This window comes from Carassius carassius, chromosome 22 (genome assembly GCF_963082965.1).
Source record: "Carassius carassius chromosome 22, fCarCar2.1, whole genome shotgun sequence".
NCBI lineage: Eukaryota > Metazoa > Chordata > Actinopteri > Cypriniformes > Cyprinidae > Carassius > Carassius carassius.
Genome location: NC_081776.1, coordinates 32,269,921 through 32,294,255, shown reverse-complemented (window position 1 = coordinate 32,294,255; position 24,335 = coordinate 32,269,921). Strand labels below are relative to the sequence as shown.

General features: G+C 49.6%; 2 protein-coding genes across 2 annotated transcripts in view; both read left to right on the top strand.

Annotated features, from left to right (window-relative positions):
- The window catches only part of LOC132099226 (T-complex protein 1 subunit beta-like), a 90,359-nt gene that overhangs the window by 54,022 nt on the left and 12,002 nt on the right, over positions 1-24,335 (top strand). The gene's annotated exons all lie outside the window — the stretch shown is intronic.
- LOC132099227 (ADP-ribosylation factor GTPase-activating protein 3-like) lies at positions 181-22,898 on the top strand. Its single transcript, XM_059505666.1, has 16 exons — positions 181-371; positions 831-949; positions 2,396-2,468; positions 2,556-2,687; positions 2,799-2,879; positions 3,148-3,226; positions 3,309-3,368; positions 3,442-3,488; positions 3,645-3,781; positions 3,916-4,047; positions 21,420-21,545; positions 21,626-21,718; positions 21,792-21,906; positions 21,976-22,063; positions 22,143-22,273; positions 22,357-22,898. The coding sequence occupies exons 1-16, from the start codon at positions 303-305 to the stop codon at positions 22,372-22,374; spliced, it is 1,500 nt and encodes a 499-aa protein (XP_059361649.1). The 5' UTR covers positions 181-302; the 3' UTR covers positions 22,375-22,898.

Genomic DNA, 24,335 nt, shown 5'->3' with positions numbered 1-24,335 from the left:
AATTACATTTTATTAAATATAAATGTATCAAAACACAAAAATGGCGATAGAACATTATTTTATTATTCCACCCATATGCTGACAACTTGTTTTCTCAGAAGTTGTTTGAATCGGTGTGTCGTCTTTTTCTCTGGGACGCATTTATTTTGACTTGCGCTGCTGTTTGTATCGGTGCAGCGTCCGCGTGTTGTCCGCCAATCAGCGCGCGCCGTGCGCGTGACGTCGAAGCAGGCGGAAGTGCGCTGCTGTTTTGGGAGCGTGTGCAGACTCTCCAGGGCTCACGGTTTCCCGCAGCTGTAAGCATGACGGACCCCAGTAAACACGACATCACCGCCGTGCTCAAGCGCCTGCGCTCCGTGCCCACGAACAAGGTGAGTGTGAACTCCACACACCGAGCCCCGCGCTGCTCACGGCCGAGCGGGGAAACAGGAAGAAGGGTGACACGTCACACATGTTTATATCAAACATATGGCATCTGAAGCACACCAATCCTTCGTCCTGCTTATTATTAAACCAGTTCTATTCGCGAAAACAAATGTCCTGATTCACACTACCCTTTCTAAACATTTCTAAACGTTTTTCGTAAAATATATCTGGTGTTGAAATTCTACGGAACAAAACAAAACATGTAAAAATAAGTGGAACAATATATTGTATAGATGTTAGAAACAATGCTAGATTGTGTGTTACAATTTGAGACTTCAGTCTGTAAATCTGATTGATTATATGATCATTTGAAGGCAGACTGACTCTGAATTCTGCAGTAAACAGTATGGTGCAGGTGTGTATTGGGATTGTTTGTATTAAGTAGCTATGATGTGTTTTGTCAGGTGTGTTTTGACTGCTCTGTGAAGAACCCCAGCTGGGCGAGCATCACATATGGTGTCTTTCTCTGCATTGACTGTTCAGGGACACACCGCTCACTGGGAGTTCACCTGTCCTTCGTCAGGTAAACTTTACACCATTACACTGTCCTTCGTCAGGTAAACTTTACACCATTACACTGTCTTTAATCAGGTAAACTTTACACCATTACACAGTCCTTCATCAGGTAAACTTTACACTCTCACACTCCATCAGGTAAACTTTACACTCTCACAGTCTTTCATCAAGTAAACTTTACACTCTCACACTTTACACCATTACACTGTCCTTCATCAGGTAAACTTTACACCATTACACTCCTTCATCAGGTAAACGTTACACTCTCACACTCCTTCATCAAGTAAACTTTACACTCTCACACTTTACACCATTACACTGTCCTTCATCAGGTAAACTTTACACTCTCACACTCCTTCATCAGGTAAACTTTACACTCTCACACTCTTTCATCAAGTAAACTTTACACTCTCACACTTTACACCATTACACTCCTTCATCAGGTAAACTTTACACTCTCACACTCTTTCATCAAGTAAACTTTACACTCTCAGACTTTACACCATTACACTGTCCTTCATCAGGTAAACTTTACACTCTCACACTCTTTCATCAAGTAAACTTTACACTCTCACACTTTACACCATTACACTCCTTCATCAGGTAAACTTTACACTCTCACACTCTTTCATCAAGTAAACTTTACACTCTCAGACTTTACACCATTACACTGTCCTTCATCAGGTAAACTTTACACTCTCACACTCTTTCATCAAGTAAACTTTACACTCTCACACTTTACACCATTACACTGTCCTTCATCAGGTAAACTTTACACCATTACACTCCTTCATCAGGTAAACTTTACACTCTCACACTCCTTCATCAAGTAAACTTTACACACTCACACTTTACACCATTACACTGTCCTTCATCAGGTAAACTTTACACCATTACACTCCTTCATCAAGTAAACTTTACACTCTCACACTTTGCACCATTACACTCCTTCATCAAGTAAACTTTACACTCTCACACTTTACACCATTACACTGTCCTTCATCAGGTAAACATTAAACTCTCACACTCCTTCATCAGGTAAACTTTACACTCTCACACTCCTTCATCAAGTAAACTTTACACTCTCACACTTTACACCATTACACTGCCCTTCATCAGGTAAACTTTACACTCTCACACTCTTTCATCAAGTAAACTTTACATTCTCACACTTTACAGCATTACACTGTCCTTCATCAGGTAAACTTTACACTCTCACACTTTACACCATTACACTGTCCTTCATCAGGTAAACTTTACACCATTACACTCCTTCATCAGGTAAACTTTACACTCTCACACTCCTTCATCAGGTAAACTTTACAATCTTTACAAAGCTCCAGCAGCGACGCTGCTACATGTGGTCGTGGGGTTCACTTACTTTTTCACAACGCTGTTGTGTTTCTTCTGTAACTCTTGTTGATGAGATGAGTTCTTCTTGCCTCTGTTGCAGGTCCACTGAGCTGGACTCGAACTGGTCCTGGTATCAGCTGCGCTGTATGCAGGTGGGCGGCAATGCCAGCGCGGTGAGTGTCACAAACCAGTGCTAATCAGCATCCTGTGTGCTCACACTGTGTTTGTGAGGAGCATTAATGTGAGTGTGTTCCCTACAGAGTGCCTTCTTCAGTCAGCATGGCTGTATCACCAATGCAGCCAATGCCAAATACAACAGCAGAGCAGCAGCGCTGTACCGAGAGAGGATCAAGAGTCTGGCCACGCAGGCCACCAGACAGCACGGCACCGAGGTCACACACTCACAGACACACACGCTCAAGCGCACACACACACACTCACAGACACAAACCCAGAGCTCGTAGCGCTCATGATCGTGCTCATGTTGTTGTCTGTGTGTTCAGTTATGGCTGGACAGTCAGGCTCCTCTGTCACCCACATTACCCCTCGACAAACACCAGGATTTCTTCACCCAGCACACCCAGGTGACTTCATGAAACTTCATTGGTTACATGATTTATTTTTATGCATTTAGCAGACGCTTTTATCCAAAGCGACTTACATTGCATTCAGGCTAACAATTTTTCTCCTAACATGTGTTCCCTGGGGTTCGAACCCCCTACCTTGTGCTTGCTAACACAATGCTCTACCACTTGAGCTACAGGAACACTAATAATTTACGTAATAAGTATTCACGGAAAATTCATCATATGTATGCCTTCGAACCTGTCTGCTTTCGTTGTGTTTTCCCAGACTCCTCTTAGGGAAGGATTCAGTGTCCAGATGAACACCGGCCCACCAAAGGAAGAAGTTCAGGATAAAAACAACAACGGTACAGTAATGAGGGAACACAGTGTGCTCACATATAGTGAGGTTTGATGTTTCTGGAAGCTGTTTGTGTCTCTTGAGCGCAGGTGAGAGCGAGGTGGGTCCCAGTGTGGAGCAGCTCAGTGTGTCTCCTTCATCTGCTGCAGGTAAAACTCATCTGACACGCACAGCTCAGATCATAACTCACTGTATCCTGAACCTCTGATTCTCCTCTCGCAGATCTGTCCTCTCTGATCAAGAAGAAGCACACCACAGGAAAGAAAGCGGTGAGTTTCCTGCCAGGTCGTCTGTTCATTTATTATTCACAAATACATTTAAATGCAGTCATACACATGTTAAAATGCTGGTCTTCTCTGATTATATTATAATGAATGTTAAAGGTCCTGTAGTGTTGAGTTGTTTGTTGTGTGTGTGTGAATCAGGCGGGCAGCAGGAAGGCCGGTCTGGGTGCTCAGAAGGTCAGCAGTCAGAGCTTCAGTGCGCAGCAGAAGAGAGCTCAGGCCGTAGACAGACAGCAGGAGGAGAGGAGCCCACAGAAGAGCAGCAGCACTGAGCCCGAGTGAGTGAGCAAACACAAGCTTCTGAACATCAGACTCACAGCCAGAACACATGAGCGTCTGCTCATCCTGCGCTCACTGTGTGTGTGTGTGTGTGTGTGTGTGTGTGTGTGTGTGTGTGTGTGTGTGTGTGTAGAGTTCTGTCTCTGAGCCGTGCCTATGAGAGTCTGGAGGTGCAGCGGAGGAGTGACGAGGTGAAGCTGAGCCGTCTGGACAGTAAGAAGCAGGAGCAGGCAGAGCGGCTCGGCATGGGCTTCGGCGGACGCAGGTCAGCGCTGCTCCATGACACTCACACAGAACACAGACCCGACACCCCTGAACACAGACCCGACACCCCTGAACACAGACCCGACACCCCTGAACACAGACCCGACACCCCTGAACACAGACCCCTGAACACAGACCCGACACCCCTGAACACAGACACGACACCGTTGAACACAGACCCGACACCGTTGAACACAGACCCGACACCCCTGAACACAGACCCGACACCCCTGGACACAGACCCGACACCCCTGGACACAGACCCGACACCCCTGGACACAGACCCGACACCCCTGGACACAGACCCGACACCCCTGGACACAGACCCGACACCCCTGGACACAGACCCGACACCCCTGAACCCAGACCCGACACCCCTGAACCCAGACCCGACACCCCTGAACCCAGACACGACACCCCTGAACCCAGACACGACACCCCTGAACCCAGACACGACACCCCTGAACCCAGACACAGACACAGTCACGACACCCCTGAACCCAGACACGACACCCCTGAACCCAGACACGACACCCCTGAACCCAGACACGACACCCCTGAACCCAGACACGACACCCCTGAACCCAGACACGACACCCCTGAACCCAGACACGACACCCCTGAACCCAGACCCGACACCCCTGAACCCAGACCCGACACCCCTGAACACAGACACAGACACAGACACGACACCCCTGAACACAGACACGACACCCCTGAACAAAGACACGACACCCCTGAACACAGACCCGACACCCCTGAACACAGACCCGACACCCCTGAACACAGACCCGACACCCCTGAACACAGACACAGACACGACACCCCTGAACACAGACACAGACACGACACCCCTGAACACAGACACAGACACGACACCCCTGAACACAGACACAGACACGACACCCCTGAACACAGACACAGACACGACACCCCTGAACACAGACACAGACACGACACCCCTGAACACAGACACAGACACGACACCCCTGAACACAGACACAGACACGACACCCCTGAACACAGACACAGACACGACACCCCTGAACACAGACACAGACACGACACCCCTGAACACAGACACAGACACGACACCCCTGAACACAGACACAGACACGACACCCCTGAACACAGACACAGACACGACACTCCTGAACACAGACACAGACACGACACTCCTGAACACAGACACAGACACGACACTCCTGAACACAGACAGAACACAGACACGACACCCCTGAACACAGACACGACACCCCTGAACACAGACACGACACCCCTGAACACAGACACGACACCCCTGAACACAGACACAGACACGACACCCCTGAACACAGACACGACACCCCTGAACACAGACACAAACACGACACCCCTGAACACAGACACAAACACGACACCCCTGAACACAGACACAAACACGACACCCCTGAACACAGACACAAACACGACACCCCTGAACACAGACACGACACCCCTGAACACAGACACGACACCCCTGAACACAGACACGACACCCCTGAACACAGACACGACACCCCTGAACACAGACCCGACACCCCTGAACACAGACCCGACACCCCTGAACACAGACAGACCCGACACCCCTGAACACAGACAGACACGACACCCCTGAACACAGACAGACACGACACCCCTGAACACAGACAGACACGACACCCCTGAACACAGACAGACACGACACCCCTGAACACAGACAGACACGACACCCCTGAACACAGACAGACACGACACCCCTGAACACAGACAGACACGACACCCCTGAACACAGACAGACACGACACCCCTGAACACAGACAGACACGACACCCCTGAACACAGACAGACACGACATTCCTGAACACAGACCCGACACCCCTGAACACAGACCCGACACCCCTGAACACAGACACGACACCCCTGAACACAGACCCGACACCCCTGAACACAGACACGACACCCCTGAACACAGACACGACACCCCTGAACACAGACACGACACCCCTGAACACAGACCCGACACCCCTGAACACAGACCCGACACCCCTGAACACAGACCCGACACCCCTGAACACAGACCCGACACCCCTGAACACAGACCCGACACCCCTGAACACAGACCCGACACTCCTAACCACAGACCCGACACTCCTAACCACACAGACCCGACACTCCTAACCACACAGACCCGACACTCCTAACCACACAGACCCAAACACGACACTCCTAACCACACAGACCCAAACACGACACTCCTAACCACACAGACACAAACACGACACTCCTAACCACACAGACACAAACACGACACTCCTAACCACACAGACACAAACACGACACTCCTAACCACACAGACACAAACACGACACTCCTAACCACACAGACACAAACACGACACTCCTCACCACACAGACACAAACACGACACCCCTGAACACAGACCCGACACCCCTGAACACAGACCCGACACCCCTGAACACAGACGCGACACCCCTGAACACAGACGCGACACCCCTGAACACAGACGCGACACCCCTGAACACAGACGAGACACCCCTGAACACAGACGCGACACCCATGAACACAGACGCGACACCCCTGAACACAGATGCCACACCCCTGAACACAGACGCCACACCCCTGAACACAGACACAGACAACCCTGAACACAGACACAGACACCCCTGAACACAGACACAGACACGACACCCCTGAACACAGACACAGACACGACACCCCTGAACACAGACACCGACACGACACCCCTGAACACAGACACAGACACGACACCCCTGAACACAGACACGACACCCCTGAACACAGACACGACACCCCTGAACACAGACAGACACGACACCCCTGAACACAGACAGACACGACACCCCTGAACACAGACCCGACACCCCTGAACACAGACCCGACACCCCTGAACACAGACACGACACCCCTGAACACAGACACGACACCCCTGAACACAGACACGACACCCCTGAACACAGACACAGACACGACACCCCTGAACACAGACACAGACACGACACCCCTGAACACAGACACAGACACGACACCCCTGAACACAGACACAGACGACACCCCTGAACACAGACAGACACGACACCCCTGAACACAGACAGACACGACACCCCTGAACACAGACAGACACGACACCCCTGAACACAGACAGACACGACACCCCTGAACACAGACAGACACGACACCCCTGAACACAGACAGACACGACACCCCTGAACACAGACAGACACGACACCCCTGAACACAGACAGACACGACACCCCTGAACACAGACAGACACGACACCCCTGAACACAGACACGACACCCCTGAACACAGACACGACACTCCTGAACACAGACACAGACACGACACCCCTGAACACAGACACAGACACGACACCCCTGAACACAGACACAGACACGACACCCCTGAACACAGACACGACACCCCTGAACACAGACCCGACACCCCTGAACACAGACCCGACACCCCTGAACACAGACCCGACACTCCTAACCACACAGACCCGACACTCCTAACCACACAGACCCGACACTCCTAACCACACAGACCCGACACTCCTAACCACACAGACACAAACACGACACTCCTAACCACACAGACACAAACACGACACTCCTAACCACACAGACACAAACACGACACTCCTAACCACACAGACACAAACACGACACTCCTAACCACACAGACACAAACACGACACTCCTAACCACACAGACACAAACACGACACTCCTAACCACACAGACACAAACACGACACTCCTGAACACACAGACACAAACACGACACTCCTGAACACAGACCCGACACCCCTGAACACAGACCCGACACCCCTGAACACAGACCCGACACCCCTGAACACAGACGCGACACCCCTGAACACAGACGCGACACCCCTGAACACAGACGCGACACCCCTGAACACAGACGCGACACCCCTGAACACAGACGCGACACCCCTGAACACAGACGCGACACCCCTGAACACAGACGCGACACCCCTGAACACAGACACAGACACGACACCCCTGAACACAGACACAGACACGACACCCCTGAACACAGACACAGACACGACACCCCTGAACACAGACACAGACACGACACCCCTGAACACAGACCCGACACCCCTGAACACAGACCCGACACTCCTAACCACACAGACCCGACACTCCTAACCACACAGACCCAAACACGACACTCCTAACCACACAGACACAAACACGACACTCCTAACCACACAGACACAAACACGACACTCCTAACCACACAGACACAAACACGACACTCCTAACCACACAGACACAAACACGACACTCCTAACCACACAGACACAAACACGACACTCCTAACCACACAGACACAAACACGACACCCCTGAACACAGGCCCGACACCCCTGAACACAGACCCGACACCCCTGAACACAGACGCGACACCCCTGAACACAGACGCGACACCCCTGAACACAGACGCGACACCCCTGAACACAGACGAGACACCCCTGAACACAGACGCGACACCCCTGAACACAGACGCGACACCCCTGAACACAGACGCGACACCCCTGAACACAGACGCGACACCCCTGAACACAGACGCGACACCCCTGAACACAGACGCCACACCCCTGAACACAGACACAGACACCCCTGAACACAGACACAGACACGACACTCCTGAACACAGACACAGACACGACACCCCTGAACACAGACACAGACACGACACCCCTGAACACAGACACGACACCCCTGAACACAGACAGACACGACATTCCTGAACACAGACCCGACACGACATTCCTGAACACAGACACGACACCCCTGAACACAGACACGACACCCCTGAACACAGACACGACACCCCTGAACACAGACACAGACACGACACCCCTGAACACAGACACAGACACGACACCCCTGAACACAGACACAGACACGACACCCCTGAACACAGACACAGACACGACACCCCTGAACACAGACAGACACGACACCCCTGAACACAGACAGACACGACACCCCTGAACACAGACAGACACGACACCCCTGAACACAGACAGACACGACACCCCTGAACACAGACAGACACGACACCCCTGAACACAGACACGACACCCCTGAACACAGACACGACACCCCTGAACACAGACACGACACCCCTGAACACAGACACGACACCCCTGAACACAGACACGACACTCCTGAACACAGACACGACACTCCTGAACACAGACACAGACACGACACCCCTGAACACAGACACAGACACGACACCCCTGAACACAGACACAGACACGACACCCCTGAACACAGACCCGACACCCCTGAACACAGACACAGACCCGACACCCCTGAACACAGACCCGACACCCCTGAACACAGACCCGACACCCCTGAACACAGACCCGACACCCCTGAACACAGACCCGACACTCCTAACCACACAGACCCGACACTCCTAACCACACAGACCCGACACTCCTAACCACACAGACCCGACACTCCTAACCACACAGACACAAACACGACACTCCTAACCACACAGACACAAACACGACACTCCTAACCACACAGACACAAACACGACACTCCTAACCACACAGACACAAACACGACACTCCTAACCACACAGACACAAACACGACACTCCTAACCACACAGACACAAACACGACACTCCTAACCACACAGACACAAACACGACACTCCTGAACACAGACACGACACTCCTGAACACAGACACGACACTCCTAACCACACAGACACAAACATGACACTCCTAACCACACAGACACAAACACGACACTCCTGAACACAGACACGACACTCCTGAACACAGACACGACACTACTGAACACAGACACGACACTCCTGAACACAGACACGACACTCCTGAACACAGACACGACACCCCTGAACACAGACACAAACACATCACTCCTGAACACAGACACGACACTCCTGAACACAGACACGACACCCCTGAACACAGACACAAACACGACACTCCTGAACACAGACACAAACACGACACTCCTGAACACAGACACAAACACGACACTCCTGAACACAGACACAAACACGACACCCCTGAACACAGACCCGTCACCCCTGAACACAGACCCGTCACCCCTGAACACAGACCCGTCACCCCTGAACACAGACCCGACACCCCTAACCACACAGACACGACACTCCTAACCACACAGACACAAACACGACACTCCTAACCACACAGACACAAACACGACACTCCTAACCACACAGACACAAACACGACACTCCTAACCACACAGACACAAACACGACACTCCTAACCACACAGACACAAACACGACACTCCTAACCACACAGACACAAACACGACACTCCTGAACACAGACACAAACACGACACTCCTGAACACAGACACAAACACGACACTCCTGAACACAGACACAAACACGACACTCCTGAACACAGACATAAACACGACACCCCTGAACACAGACACAAACACGACACCCCTGAACACAGACACGACACCCCTGAACACAGACCCGACACCCCTAACCACACAGACACGACACTCCTAACCACACAGACACAAACACGACACTCCTAACCACACAGACACAAACACGACACTCCTAACCACACAGACACAAACACGACACTCCTAACCACACAGACACAAACACGACACTCCTAACCACACAGACACAAACACGACATTCCTAACCACACAGACACAAACACGACACTCCTGAACACAGACACAAACACGACACTCCTGAACACAGACACAAACACGACACTCCTGAACACAGACACAAACACGACACTCCTGAACACAGACACAAACACGACACTCCTGAACACAGACACAAACACGACACTCCTGAACACAAACACGACACTCCTGAACACAGACACAAACACGACACTCCTGAACACAGACACAAACACGACACTCCTGAACACAGACACAAACACGACACTCCTGAACACAGACCCGACACCCCTGAACACAGACCCACACAGACACGACACCCCTGAACACAGACACGACACTCCTAACCACACAGACACAAACATGACACTCCTGAACACAGACACAAACACGACACTCCTGAACACAGACATAAACACGACACTCCTGAACACAGACACAAACACGACACTCCTGAACAGACACGACACTCCTGAACACAGACACGACACCCCTGAACACAGACACAAACACGACACTCCTGAACACAGACACAAACACGACACCCCTGAACACAGACACAAACACGACACCCCTGAACACAGACACAAACACGACACCCCTGAACACAGACACGACACCCCTGAACACAGACACGACACCCCTGAACACAGACACGACACCCCTGAACACAGACACGACACCCCTGAACACAGACACGACACCCCTGAACACAGACCCGACACCCCTGAACACAGACCCGACACCCCTGAACACAGACACGACACTCCTGAACACAGACCCGACACCCCTGAACACAGACCCGACACCCCTGAACACAAACACGACACTCCTAACCACACAGACACAAACACGACACTCCTAACCACACAGACACAAACACGACACTCCTAACCACACAGACACAAACACGACACTCCTAACCACACAGACACAAACACGACACTCCTGAACACAGACACAAACACGACACTCCTGAACACAGACACAAACACGACACTGCTGAACACAGACACAGACACGACACTGCTGAACACAGACACGACACTCCTGAACACAGACCCGACACCCCTGAACACAGACCCACACAGACACGACACCCCTGAACACAGACACGACACCCCTGAACACAGACACGACACTCCTAACCACACAGACACAAACACGACACTCCTGAACACAGACACAAACACGACACTCCTGAACACAGACACAAACACGTCACTCCTGAACACAGACATAAACACGACACCCCTGAACACAGACACGACACCCCTGAACACAGACACGACACCCCTGAACACAGACACGACACCCCTGAACACAGACACGACACCCCTGAACACAGACACGAGACCCCTGAACACAGACACGAGACCCCTGAACACAGACACGAGACCCCTGAACACAGACACGAGACCCCTGAACACAGACACAAACATGACACTCCTGAACACAGACACAAACATGACACTCCTGAACACAGACACAAACACGACACTCCTGAACACAGACACAAACACGACACCCCTGAACACAGACACGAGACCCCTGAACACAGACACGAGACCCCTGAACACAGACACAAACATGACACTCCTGAACACAGACACAAACATGACACTCCTGAACACAGACACAAACACGACACTCCTGAACACAGACACAAACACGACACCCCTGAACACAGACACAAACACGACACCCCTGAACACAGACACGACACCCCTGAACACAGACACGAGACCCCTGAACACAGACACGAGACCCCTGAACACAGACACAAACACGACACTCCTGAACACAGACACAAACACGACACTCCTGAACACAGACACAAACACGACACTCCTGAACACAGACACAAACACGACACTCCTGAACACAGACACAAACACGAGACCCCTGAACACAGACACGACACCCCTGAACACAGACACGACACCCCTGAACACAGACACGACACCCCTGAACACAGACACGACACCCCTGAACACAGACACAAACACAGACACGACACCCCTGAACACAGACACACACAGACACGACACCCCTGAACACAGACACGACACCCCTGAACACAGACACACACAGACACGAGACCCCTGAACACAGACACGACACCCCTGAACACAGACACGACACCCTTGAACACAGACACGACACCCCTGAACACAGACACAAACACAGACACGACACCCCTGAACACAGACACACACAGACACGACACCCCTGAACACAGACACACACAGACACGACACCCCTGAACACAGACACACACAGACACGACACCCCTGAACACAGACACGACACCCCTGAACACAGACACGAGACCCCTGAACACAGACACAAACACGACACTCCTGAACACAGACACAAACACGACACTCCTGAACACAGACACAAACACGACACTCCTGAACACAGACACAAACACGACACTCCTGAACACAGACACAAACACGACACCCCTGAACACAGACACGAGACCCCTGAACACAGACACGACACCCCTGAACACAGACACGACACCCCTGAACACAGACACGACACCCCTGAACACAGACACGACACCCCTGAACACAGACACAAACACAGACACGACACCCCTGAACACAGACACACACAGACACGACACCCCTGAACACAGACACACACAGACACGACACCCCTGAACACAGACACACACAGACACGAAACCCCTGAACACAGACACACACAGACACGACACCCCTGAACACAGACACGAGACCCCTGAACACAGACACGACACCCCTGAACACAGACACGACACCCCTGAACACAGACACGACACCCCTGAACACAGACACGACACCCTTGAACACAGACACAAACACAGACACGACACCCCTGAACACAGACACACACAGACACGACACCCCTGAACACAGACACACACAGACACGACACCCCTGAACACAGACACACACAGACACGACACCCCTGAACACAGACACACACAGACACGACACCCCTGAACACAGACACGAGACCCCTGAACCCAGACACAAACACGAGACTCCTGAACACAGACACGAGACCCCTGAACACAGACACGAGACCCCTGAACCCAGACACGACACCCCTGAACCCAGACACGACACCCCTGAACCCAGACACGACACCCCTGAACCCAGACCCGACACCCCTGAACCCAGACACAGACACCCCTGAACACAGACCCGACACCCCTGAACACAGACACACACAGACACGACACCCCTGAACACAGACACGAGACCCCTGAACACAGACACGAGACCCCTGAACACAGACACGACACCCCTGAACACAGACACGACACCTCTGAACACAGACACGACACCCTTGAACACAAACACAGACACGACACCCCTGAACACAGACACACACAGACACGACACCCCTGAACACAGACACACACAGACACGACACCCCTGAACACAGACACGACACCCCTGAACACAGACACACACAGACACGACACCCCTGAACCCAGACACGACACCCCTGAACACAGACACGACACCCCTGAACACAGACACGAGACCCCTGAACCCAGACACGACACCCCTGAACCCAGACACGACACCCCTGAACCCAGACCCGACACCCCTGAACCCAGACCCGACACCCCTGAACCCAGACCCGACACCCCTGAACCCAGACACAGACACCCCTGAACACAGACCCGACACCCCTGAACACAGACCCGACACCCCTGAACACAGACACGACACCCCTGAACACAGACCCGACACCCCTGAACACAGACCCGACACCCCTGAACACAGACACAAACATGAGACTCCTGAACACAGACACGACACCCCTGAACACAGACCCGACACCCCTGAACACAGACAGGACACCCCTGAACCCAGACACGACACCCCTGAACACAGACCCGACACCCCTGAACACAGACCCGACACCCCTGAACACAGCCACGACACCCCTGAACACAGACCCGACACCCCTGAACACAGACACAAACATGAGACTCCTGAACACAGACACGACACCCCTGAACACAGACACGACACCCCTGAACACAGACCCGACACCCCTGAACACAGACCCGACACCCCTGAACACAGACACGACACCCCTGAACACAGACACGACACCCCTGAACACAGACACGACACCCCTGAACACAGACACGACACCCCTGAACACAGACACGACATCCCTGAACACAGCCACAAACATGAGACTCCTGAACACAGACATGACACCCCTGAACACAGACACGACACCCCTGAACACAGACACGACACCCCTGAACACAGACACGACACCCCTGAACACAGACACGACACTCCTGAACACAGACACGACACCCCTGAACACAGACCCGACACCCCTGAACACAGACCCGACACCCCTGAACACAGACCCGACACCCCTGAACACAGACCCGACACCCCTGAACACAGACCCGACACCCCTGAACACAGACACGACACCCCTGAACACAGACACGACACTCCTGAACACAGACACAAACATGACACTCCTGAACACAGACACAAACATGACACTCCTGAACACAGACACGACACTCCTGAACACAGACACAAACATGAGACTCCTGAACACAGACACGACACCCCTGAACACAGACACGACACCCCTGAACACAGACACGACACCCCTGAACACAGACACGACACTCCTGAACACAGACACAAACATGACACTCCTGAACACAGACACAAACATGACACTCCTGAACACAGACACAAACATGACACTCCTGAACACAGACACGACACTCCTGAACACAGACACGACACTCCTGAACACAGACACAAACATGAGACTCCTGAACACAGACACGACACTCCTGAACACAGACACAAACATGAGACTCCTGAACACAAACATGAGACTCCTGAACACAGACACGACACCCCTGAACACAGACACAAACATGAGACTCCTGAACACAAACATGAGACTCCTGAACACAGACACAAACATGAGACTCCTGAACACAAACATGAGACTCCTGAACACAGACACGAGACTCCTGAATTCAAGGCAAGTTTATTTATATAGCACATTTCGTACACAATGGTAATTCAGAGTGCTTTACATAAAAGAAAGTAAAATAGTAATGAAGAAAAATAATAACAAGAATAAAACAAGCAATTTTAAAACTTTTAAAATTATTGAATTTGTACTTATTTAAAATGAATTTAAAACAGTAAGAAAATGATTTTACATAAAATTAAATAAAAAAAAACAGTGAAAATATATATTGCAATCAGTTCGGACATTGCACAGTGCTCATTCAATAAATGCACAGCTAAACAGATGAGTTTTAAGTCTAGATTTAAATGTGACTAGTGTTTTAGCACATCTGATCTCTTCTGGAAGCTGATTCCAGCTGCGGGCGGCATAGTAACTAAAGAAGGACTCCCCTTGTTTTGTGTGAACCCTTGGTATTTCTAACTGACTCGATCCTAATGATCTGAGTGCTCGGTTAGGTTTATATTCAGTGAGCATATCTGCAATATATTTCGGTCCTAGGTCATTTAGTGACTTATATACGAGTAAAGTACTTTAAAATTAATCCTAAATGTAACTGGAAGCCAGTGTAAGGACCTGGGGACTGGTGTGATATGCTCAGATTTTCTGGTTCTAGTCAGAATCCTGGCAGCAGCGTTCTGGATGAGCTGCAGCTGTCTAATGGTCTTTTTGGGAAGGCCGGTGAGGAGCCCATTACAATAGTCCACCCTGCTGGTGATGAAGGCATGAACAAGTTTCTCCAAGTCTTGGCTGGAAACAAAACATCTAATTCTTGCAATGTTTTTTAAATGATAGTATGCTGATTTAGTTACTGCTTTGACATGACTATTGAAACTAAGGTCTGTCTCCAGAATCACACCAAGATTCCTGACTTGATTTTTAGTTGTTTGACCCCTAGAGTCAAGGTATGCATTCACCTTGAACACTTCATCTTTGTTTCCAAATGCAATGACTTCAGTTTTTTCCTTGTTTAACTGAAGAAAGTTCTGGCACATCCAACTATTAATTTCATCAATGCATTGGCAGAGGGAGTCAATTGGACTGTAGTCATTTGGAGATAAGGCTAGGTAAATCTGGGTATCATCAGCATAGCTGTGATAGGCAATTTGGTTCTTTCTCATTATTTGACTTAGGGGAAGCATATACAGGCTAAACAAGAGCGGTGCAAGAATTGACCCTTGTGGGACTCCGCATGTCATGGACGTCCACTTAGACTTATGCTCTCCTAGACTCACATAATAACCTCTCCCTTCTAAGTATGACCTGAACCATTTGAGTACCATCCCAGAAAGCCCGACCCAGTTTTCCAGTCTCTCTAGTAGTATGTTATGATCGACAGTGTCAAACGCAGCTCTGAGATCTAGCAATACCAGCACCGATATTTTGCCAGAGTCACAATTTAAGCGAATATCATTTATTATCTTAATGAGTGCTGTCTCTGTGCTGTGATGCGGTCGAAAACCAGATTGAAAATTGTCCAGGTATCCATTTGAGTGTAAGTATTTGTTCAGCTGATTAAAAACTACCTTTTCTATAATTTTACCTATAAAAGGAAGATTAGATATTGGTCTAAAATTGCTCAAAATGGTGTTATCAAGATTGCTCTTTTTCAGGAGGGGCTTAACAACTGCATTTTTTAAGGAGTTTGGAAATGTCCCAGAAAGAAGTGAGGCGTTCACCACTTCTAAAAGATCTGCTTCTAAGCAGTTAAACACATTTTTGAAAAAAGATGTGGGAAGTGTGTCAAGATAGCAGGTTGACGATTTTAGGTGCTGCACTATGTCTTCCAGAATTTTGCTATCAATTGCTTCAAAAATCGACATAGTATCTTTTTTATATTGTGGCCTAATCTGTCTGACCTCTGCATTACTTGAGGATGTGCTAATCGCCTTCCTGATATTGATGATCTTCTCAGAAAAGAAGGATGCAAACTCATTGCATTTGCTGTCTGATAGCATTTCACTGGGAATCTGACTTGGGGGGTTTGTCAGTCTCTTAACAGTGGCAAAAAGAGTACGAGTGTTATTTAAGTTACTGTTTATAAGGTTTGAGAAGAAATTCTGTCTAGCTGTTGCTAGTTTCACATTAAAAGCATGAAGGCTGTCTTTGTAGATGCTATAGTGAATTTCAAGTTTTGTCTTCCGCCACATCCGCTCTGCTTTTCTGCATTGTCTTTTCATAGTCCGAACTGCTGTTGATCTTCTCCAGACTGATTTCTGTCTGTTTGTTTTCTTACTGACTATTAGTCGAGCAATATCATCAATAACATTCTTAACTTTTGAGTTGAATGAATCAAGGAGAGTATCAACAGAGTCTGCAGAAATGCTTGGTGTTAAAGATATAGCCTCCATAAATAGTACACTTGTGTTCTCGTTAATACATCTCCTTCTGACAGAGACCGATCTAGATTCAGTTGTAGCAGACAACAAAATTTCAAAGAAAATACAGAAATGATCAGATAGTGCTATGTCCTTAATAACAATGGATGAAATGTTTAGACCCCTACTGATGATTAAGTCTAGAGTTTCCACCTTTGTGTGTGGGTCCATGCACATGCTGAGTCAAGTCAAAAGTGTTTAGAACCGTTAACATTTCTTTTGTAGTTTTGTTTTCTGAATTATCTATGTGAATATTAAAATCCCCTGCAAAAGCAAAACAGTCAAACTCTGAGGAAATCATTGATAACATTTCTGTGACCTCTTCAACAAAGGCTGGAGAGTATTTTGGAGGCCTGTAAATAATAATAAACAGAATGCGTGGAGCACCTTTTAGCACAATCCCTAGATATTCAAAAGAACACAAACACGACACTCCTGAACACAGACACGACACCCCTGAACACAGACACGACACCCCTGAACACAGACACGACACCCCTGAACACAGACACGACACCCCTGAACACAGACACGACACCCCTGAACACAGACACGACACTCCTGAACACAGACACGACACTCCTGAACACAGACACGACACTCCTGAACACAGACACGACACTCCTGAACACAGACACGACACCCCTGAACACAGACACGACACCCCTGAACACAGACACGACACCCCTGAACACAGACACGACACCCCTGAACACAGACACGACACCCCTGAACACAGACACGACACTCCTGAACACAGACACGACACCCCTGAACACAGACCCGACACCCCTGAACACAGACACAAACATGACACTCCTGAACACAGACACAAACATGACACTCCTGAACACAGACCCGACACTCCTGAACACAGACACAAACATGACACTCCTGAACACAGACCCGACACTCCTGAACACAGACACGACACTCCTGAACACAGACACGACACCCCTGAACACAGACACAAACATGACACTCCTGAACACAGACACAAACATGACACTCCTGAACACAGACACAAACATGACACTCCTGAACACAGACCCGACACTCCTGAACACAGACACGACACCCCTGAACACAGACACAAACATGACACTCCTGAACACAGACACGACACTCCTGAACACAGACACAAACATGACACTCCTGAACACAGACCCGACACCCCTGAACACAGACCCGACACCCCTGAACACAGACACAAACATGACACTCCTGAACACAGACACAAACATGACACTCCTGAACACAGACACAAACATGACACTCCTGAACACAGACCCGACACTCCTGAACACAGACACGACACCCCTGAACACAGACCCGACACCCCTGAACACAGACACAAACATGACACTCCTGAACACCGACACGACACCCCTGAACACAGACACGACACTCCTGAACACAGACACAAACATGACACTCCTGAACACAGACACAAACATGACACTCCTGAACACAGACCCGACACTCCTGAACACAGACACGACACTCCTGAACACAGACACGACACCCCTGAACACAGACACAAACATGACACTCCTGAACACCGACACGACACCCCTGAACACAGACACGACACTCCTGAACACAGACACAAACATGACACTCCTGAACACAGACCCGACACTCCTGAACACAGACACGACACCCCTGAACACAGACACGACACCCCTGAACACAGACACAAACATGACACTCCTGAACACCGACACGACACCCCTGAACACAGACACGACACTCCTGAACACAGACACAAACATGACACTCCTGAACACAGACACGACACTCCTGAACACAGACACGACACTCCTGAACACAGACACGACACTCCTGAACACAGACACGACACTCCTGAACACAGACACAAACCCGACACTCCTGAACAGACAAACCCGACACTCCTGAACACAGACAAACCCGACACTCCTGAACACAGACAAACCCGACACTCCTGAACACAGACACAAACATGACACTCCTGAACACAGACACAAACATGACACTCCTGAACACAGACACAAACATGACACCCCTGAACCCAGACACGACACCCCTGAACACAGACACGACACCCCTCAACCCAGACACGACACCCCCCTCAACACAGACACGACACCCCCCTGAACACAGACACAAACACGACACTCCTGAACACAGACACAAACACGACACTCCTGAACCCAAACACGACACTTCTTTAACACAAACACAAACACGACACTCCTGAACCCAAACACAAACACGACACTCCTGAACCCAAACACGACACTTCTTTAACACAAACACAAACACGACACTTCTTTAACACAAACACAAACACGACACTTCTTTAACACAAACACGACACTTGAGTGAGTGTGGGTGGAGTCTGATTTTGACCAGTGAGATGTGAGTGTGGGTGGAGTCTGATTTTGACCAGTGAGATGTGAGTGTGGGCGGAGTCTGATTTTGACCAGTGAGTGTGGGCGGAGTCTGATTTTGACCAGTGAGTGTGGGCGGAGTCTGATTTTGACCAGTGAGTGTGGGCGGAGTCTGATTTAGACCAGTGAGTGTGGACGGAGTCTGATTTAGACCAGTGAGTGTGGACGGAGTCTGATTTTGACCAGTGAGTGTGGGCGGAGTCTGATTTTGACCAGTGAGATGTGAGATGTGAGTGTGGGCGGAGTCTGATTTTGACCAGTGAGTGTGGGCGGAGTCTGATTTTGACCAGTGAGTGTGGGCGGAGTCTGATTTAGACCAGTGAGTGTGGACGGAGTCTGATTTTGACCAGTGAGTGTGGGCGGAGTCTGATTTAGACCAGTGAGTGTGGACGGAGTCTGATTTAGACCAGTGAGATGTGAGTATGGGCGGAGTCTGATTTTGGCCAGTGAGATGTGAGTGTGGGCGGAGTCTGATTTTGACCAGTGAGTGTGGGCGGAGTCTGATTTTGACCAGTGAGTGTGGGCGGAGTCTGATTTAGACCAGTGAGTGTGGACGGAGTCTGATTTAGACCAGTGAGTGTGGACGGAGTCTGATTTTGACCAGTGAGATGTGAGTATGGGCGGAGTCTGATTTTGGCCAGTGAGATGTGAGTGTGGGTGGAGTCTGATATTGCCCAGTGAGATGTGAGTGTGGGCGGAGTCTGATTTTGACCAGTGAGGTGTGATTGTGGGCGGAGCTAAGGCATCCACCTCTTGCTGTGTTTTCCAGCGGTCTGTCTCACTCGGTGATGGAGGACATGCAGATCATCCAGCAGGAGTCTCCAGCTCCGAGCTCCTCCAGTAGGAGAGTGTATGAGGAGGACGAGGAGCAGGAGGACAGGAGCTTCTCCTCCAGGTGAAGCTTCATTCTTGAGGCTCTGAGCTGTTAGTGTCTCCTGCTCTGTGTTCATGAGTGTGTCCTGACTCTTCTCACAGGCTCCTGGATGAAGGTGCAGGATCCTCTGATCTGTTCTTCTCTCAGTGGAAGGGAGCCACGAAGCAGACAGACTACATGGACGCAGACGAGAGGTCAGATGCCTGTCTTATACTGGCATAACCTGACATGTATTGTCATCATAACTCTGTGTTTGTGTGCTCTCAGGGTGACAGCGAGGAGGAAGGAGCCACAGCCCGTCTCTGATGATGCTCAGAGGAAGTTTGCCAATGCCAAAGCCATCTCCTCAGACATGTTCTTCGGGAAGCAGGACAACGCAGAGGTGAGCGCACCAAGCGGACGCCGCTGAGAAACACCAGCTGTGTGTAGTTAACTGTTCTTCTGCTTGCAGTATGAAGTGCGAGCGCGGCTGGAGAACTTCTCGGGCAGTTCAGCGATCAGCTCAGCCGATCTGTTCGACGAGCAGAAGAAGTCAGCAGGTGTGTGATTACTGGTCTGCTGGTCTGTCTGGAGATCATTGTTTTGGTCTGATGTTTCCTGTGTGTGTGTGTGTCTCAGCGGTGTCCTCGGGCTCCTACATGAGCAAGGTTCTGCCGGCCGTGCCAGACATGGTGCAGTTCAAGAGCGGCGTCCGCTCGGTGGCCGGGAAGCTGTCGGTGATGGCCAGCGGAGTGGTGTCCTCCATACAGGTCAGTGAGTCCTAACACTAACACTAACTAACCCTCATCTGACCCGCTCGGGTTTACTCTGATCTCTGTGTGTGCTCCTGCAGGACCGCTACAGCACTTGAGATCGGCTCCAGGCTCCTGAAGATCCTGCTCCTCGCCTCTCTTATCTTAGCCCTACAGCTTTATCATTTACTCGCTGGGTTTGTTTGGGATTTTCTTTGTTTAATGCCGCAGCTTGAGTTGTGACTGAAACAAGTCTTTTTTTGATCACTTGGGGACCAAACTCCTCTTTATTTGAAGAGAAATGTTTGCACTATACTCCAGCTGTATGTCCTACAGTAATGTGGAGAGCAGCACAGTACTCGTGTTGTTCTCATAGAGAAGCTTTATATGAACCATGTGTAATGTAGCAGAAGATATGTGCGCTGATGAAGATGAGAGGGTCGTCTCGGGTTCGTTTCGCACACTACAAACGTGACAATCGTTTACCTGAAGCCTTATTCATCTCATTGCCTTATCTGTGTTTGGTTATCATATCTGTGTTTATCTTGCTTTGTCACTTATGAACATGTATAAAACACTGATCCTGTGGGTGATTTATGTGGTTAGTGGGTTTAATTCAATAAAGAGCAGACTTGAAAAATAACTGAACTCTGGTTTTGTTCACTTATAGCCGTAATGGTTTACTCTGTCATTATAATAAAAAAAAAACTAAGATTTGTTGGGATTTTCAATAGTATACAGATACTAATCATACATAAATGAGCAGTATGTAAAAACAGTGAGATAATAGTGTTACATTAGTATTCCCCATCCGAAAATCATACTCCGCTGTGATTGGTCAGTCCTGACAGTGCAGAGAAAACACCTCTCCCGCTTAGATATCAGGACTGTGTGTGTCCTCGAAATAAAACTTGACATGGTCTGAAAACATGACGACTGCGTCAGCTTTCAGTGAGCATTCAGTGTGATGAAATTAAAGATATATCTTCATGTTTACAGAGCTTTCATGACGATGACCTGAAATAAGCTGACTATTAAAAAGAACAGCTGGACATCAGTGCACAGATGAAAAATATTGGAAAGGTTTCACTAAAATGAGTTAACTAACATGAACAGACAATGATTTACACATGAAGGATGTTTTCTGCTAGCTGTATTGTAATCAGATTCACTCCCTAGTGACTTTTAAATGCTCTTTTGTCGTGTTGTTATTGTCTATGGGGAATATGTTACTTTTTATAGCAAGTGAGAGAATGTTCCAGATAATGACTGGGGGAGTCGTGGCCTAATGGTTAGAGAGTAATCGAAAGGTTGAGAGTTCGAGTCTCGGGCGGGCAGGAATTGTAGGTGGGGGGAGTGCATGTACAGTGCACTCACGACTGAGGAGCCCTTGAGCAAGGCACTGAACCCCCAACTGCTCCTCGGGCGCCGCAGCATAAATGATGAACACTGCTCCGTGTGTGTGTTTAAGCGTGCGCGTGCGTGCGTGCGTGAGCACGAATTCTGAGTGTGGGTCACCATACTTGGCTGAATGTCACGTCACTTCACTTCATGAAGGTAAAAGACAGACAATTCTACGTCTTCGATTCAACCAGTCCCTGTGGGTTGAGTGATGCACATTTCCAGCTTAAACAAATGTGAAAATGTTCATGATTCGCCTTCAAATGTTGGCTTAAGGGTTTGTTATCTATACTCTTTGATGTATGAATGATGCTGTCATTATCTGTGTATTTGTGTGAGATGACAGCTAAAGGTGCACCTGGCACATGGATGCTCCTGAAGAACAAGGTTAGTTTTGTAATGGGGACATATGTCCATCTCTCACACGTAACCTAAACGTGTGTGCATGCAGTGATGTCTCAACTGAGTCTTTCTGAAGATGTGAAGAAGCTTCTGTGCATGTGAAAGCAGCTCAGCTACAAGCACACAGAGCGAGACGCCTAATACACAAGTGGTGAGCACAAATACTATATGACATTAAGAGGATTGAAACACTTTCAACACTTTATAACATTTGTGACACTGGTTTGTATAATTTTATTATTATTTACTTTTTTTTTTTGGAAGATTCACTGAATAA

What these genes read in the sequence shown, in the direction of transcription:
- LOC132099227 (XM_059505666.1), top strand. Translation starts at nt 303, where the DNA reads ATGACGGACCCCAGTAAACACGACATCACCGCCGTGCTCAAGCGCCTG. An exon ending in CCAGACAGCACGGCACCGAG is followed by an intron (nt 2,688 to 2,798) that starts GTCACACACTCA and finishes CTGTGTGTTCAG; the next exon opens with TTATGGCTGGACAGTCAGGC. An exon ending in ATGGGCTTCGGCGGACGCAG is followed by an intron (nt 4,048 to 21,419) that starts GTCAGCGCTGCT and finishes TGTGTTTTCCAG; the next exon opens with CGGTCTGTCTCACTCGGTGA.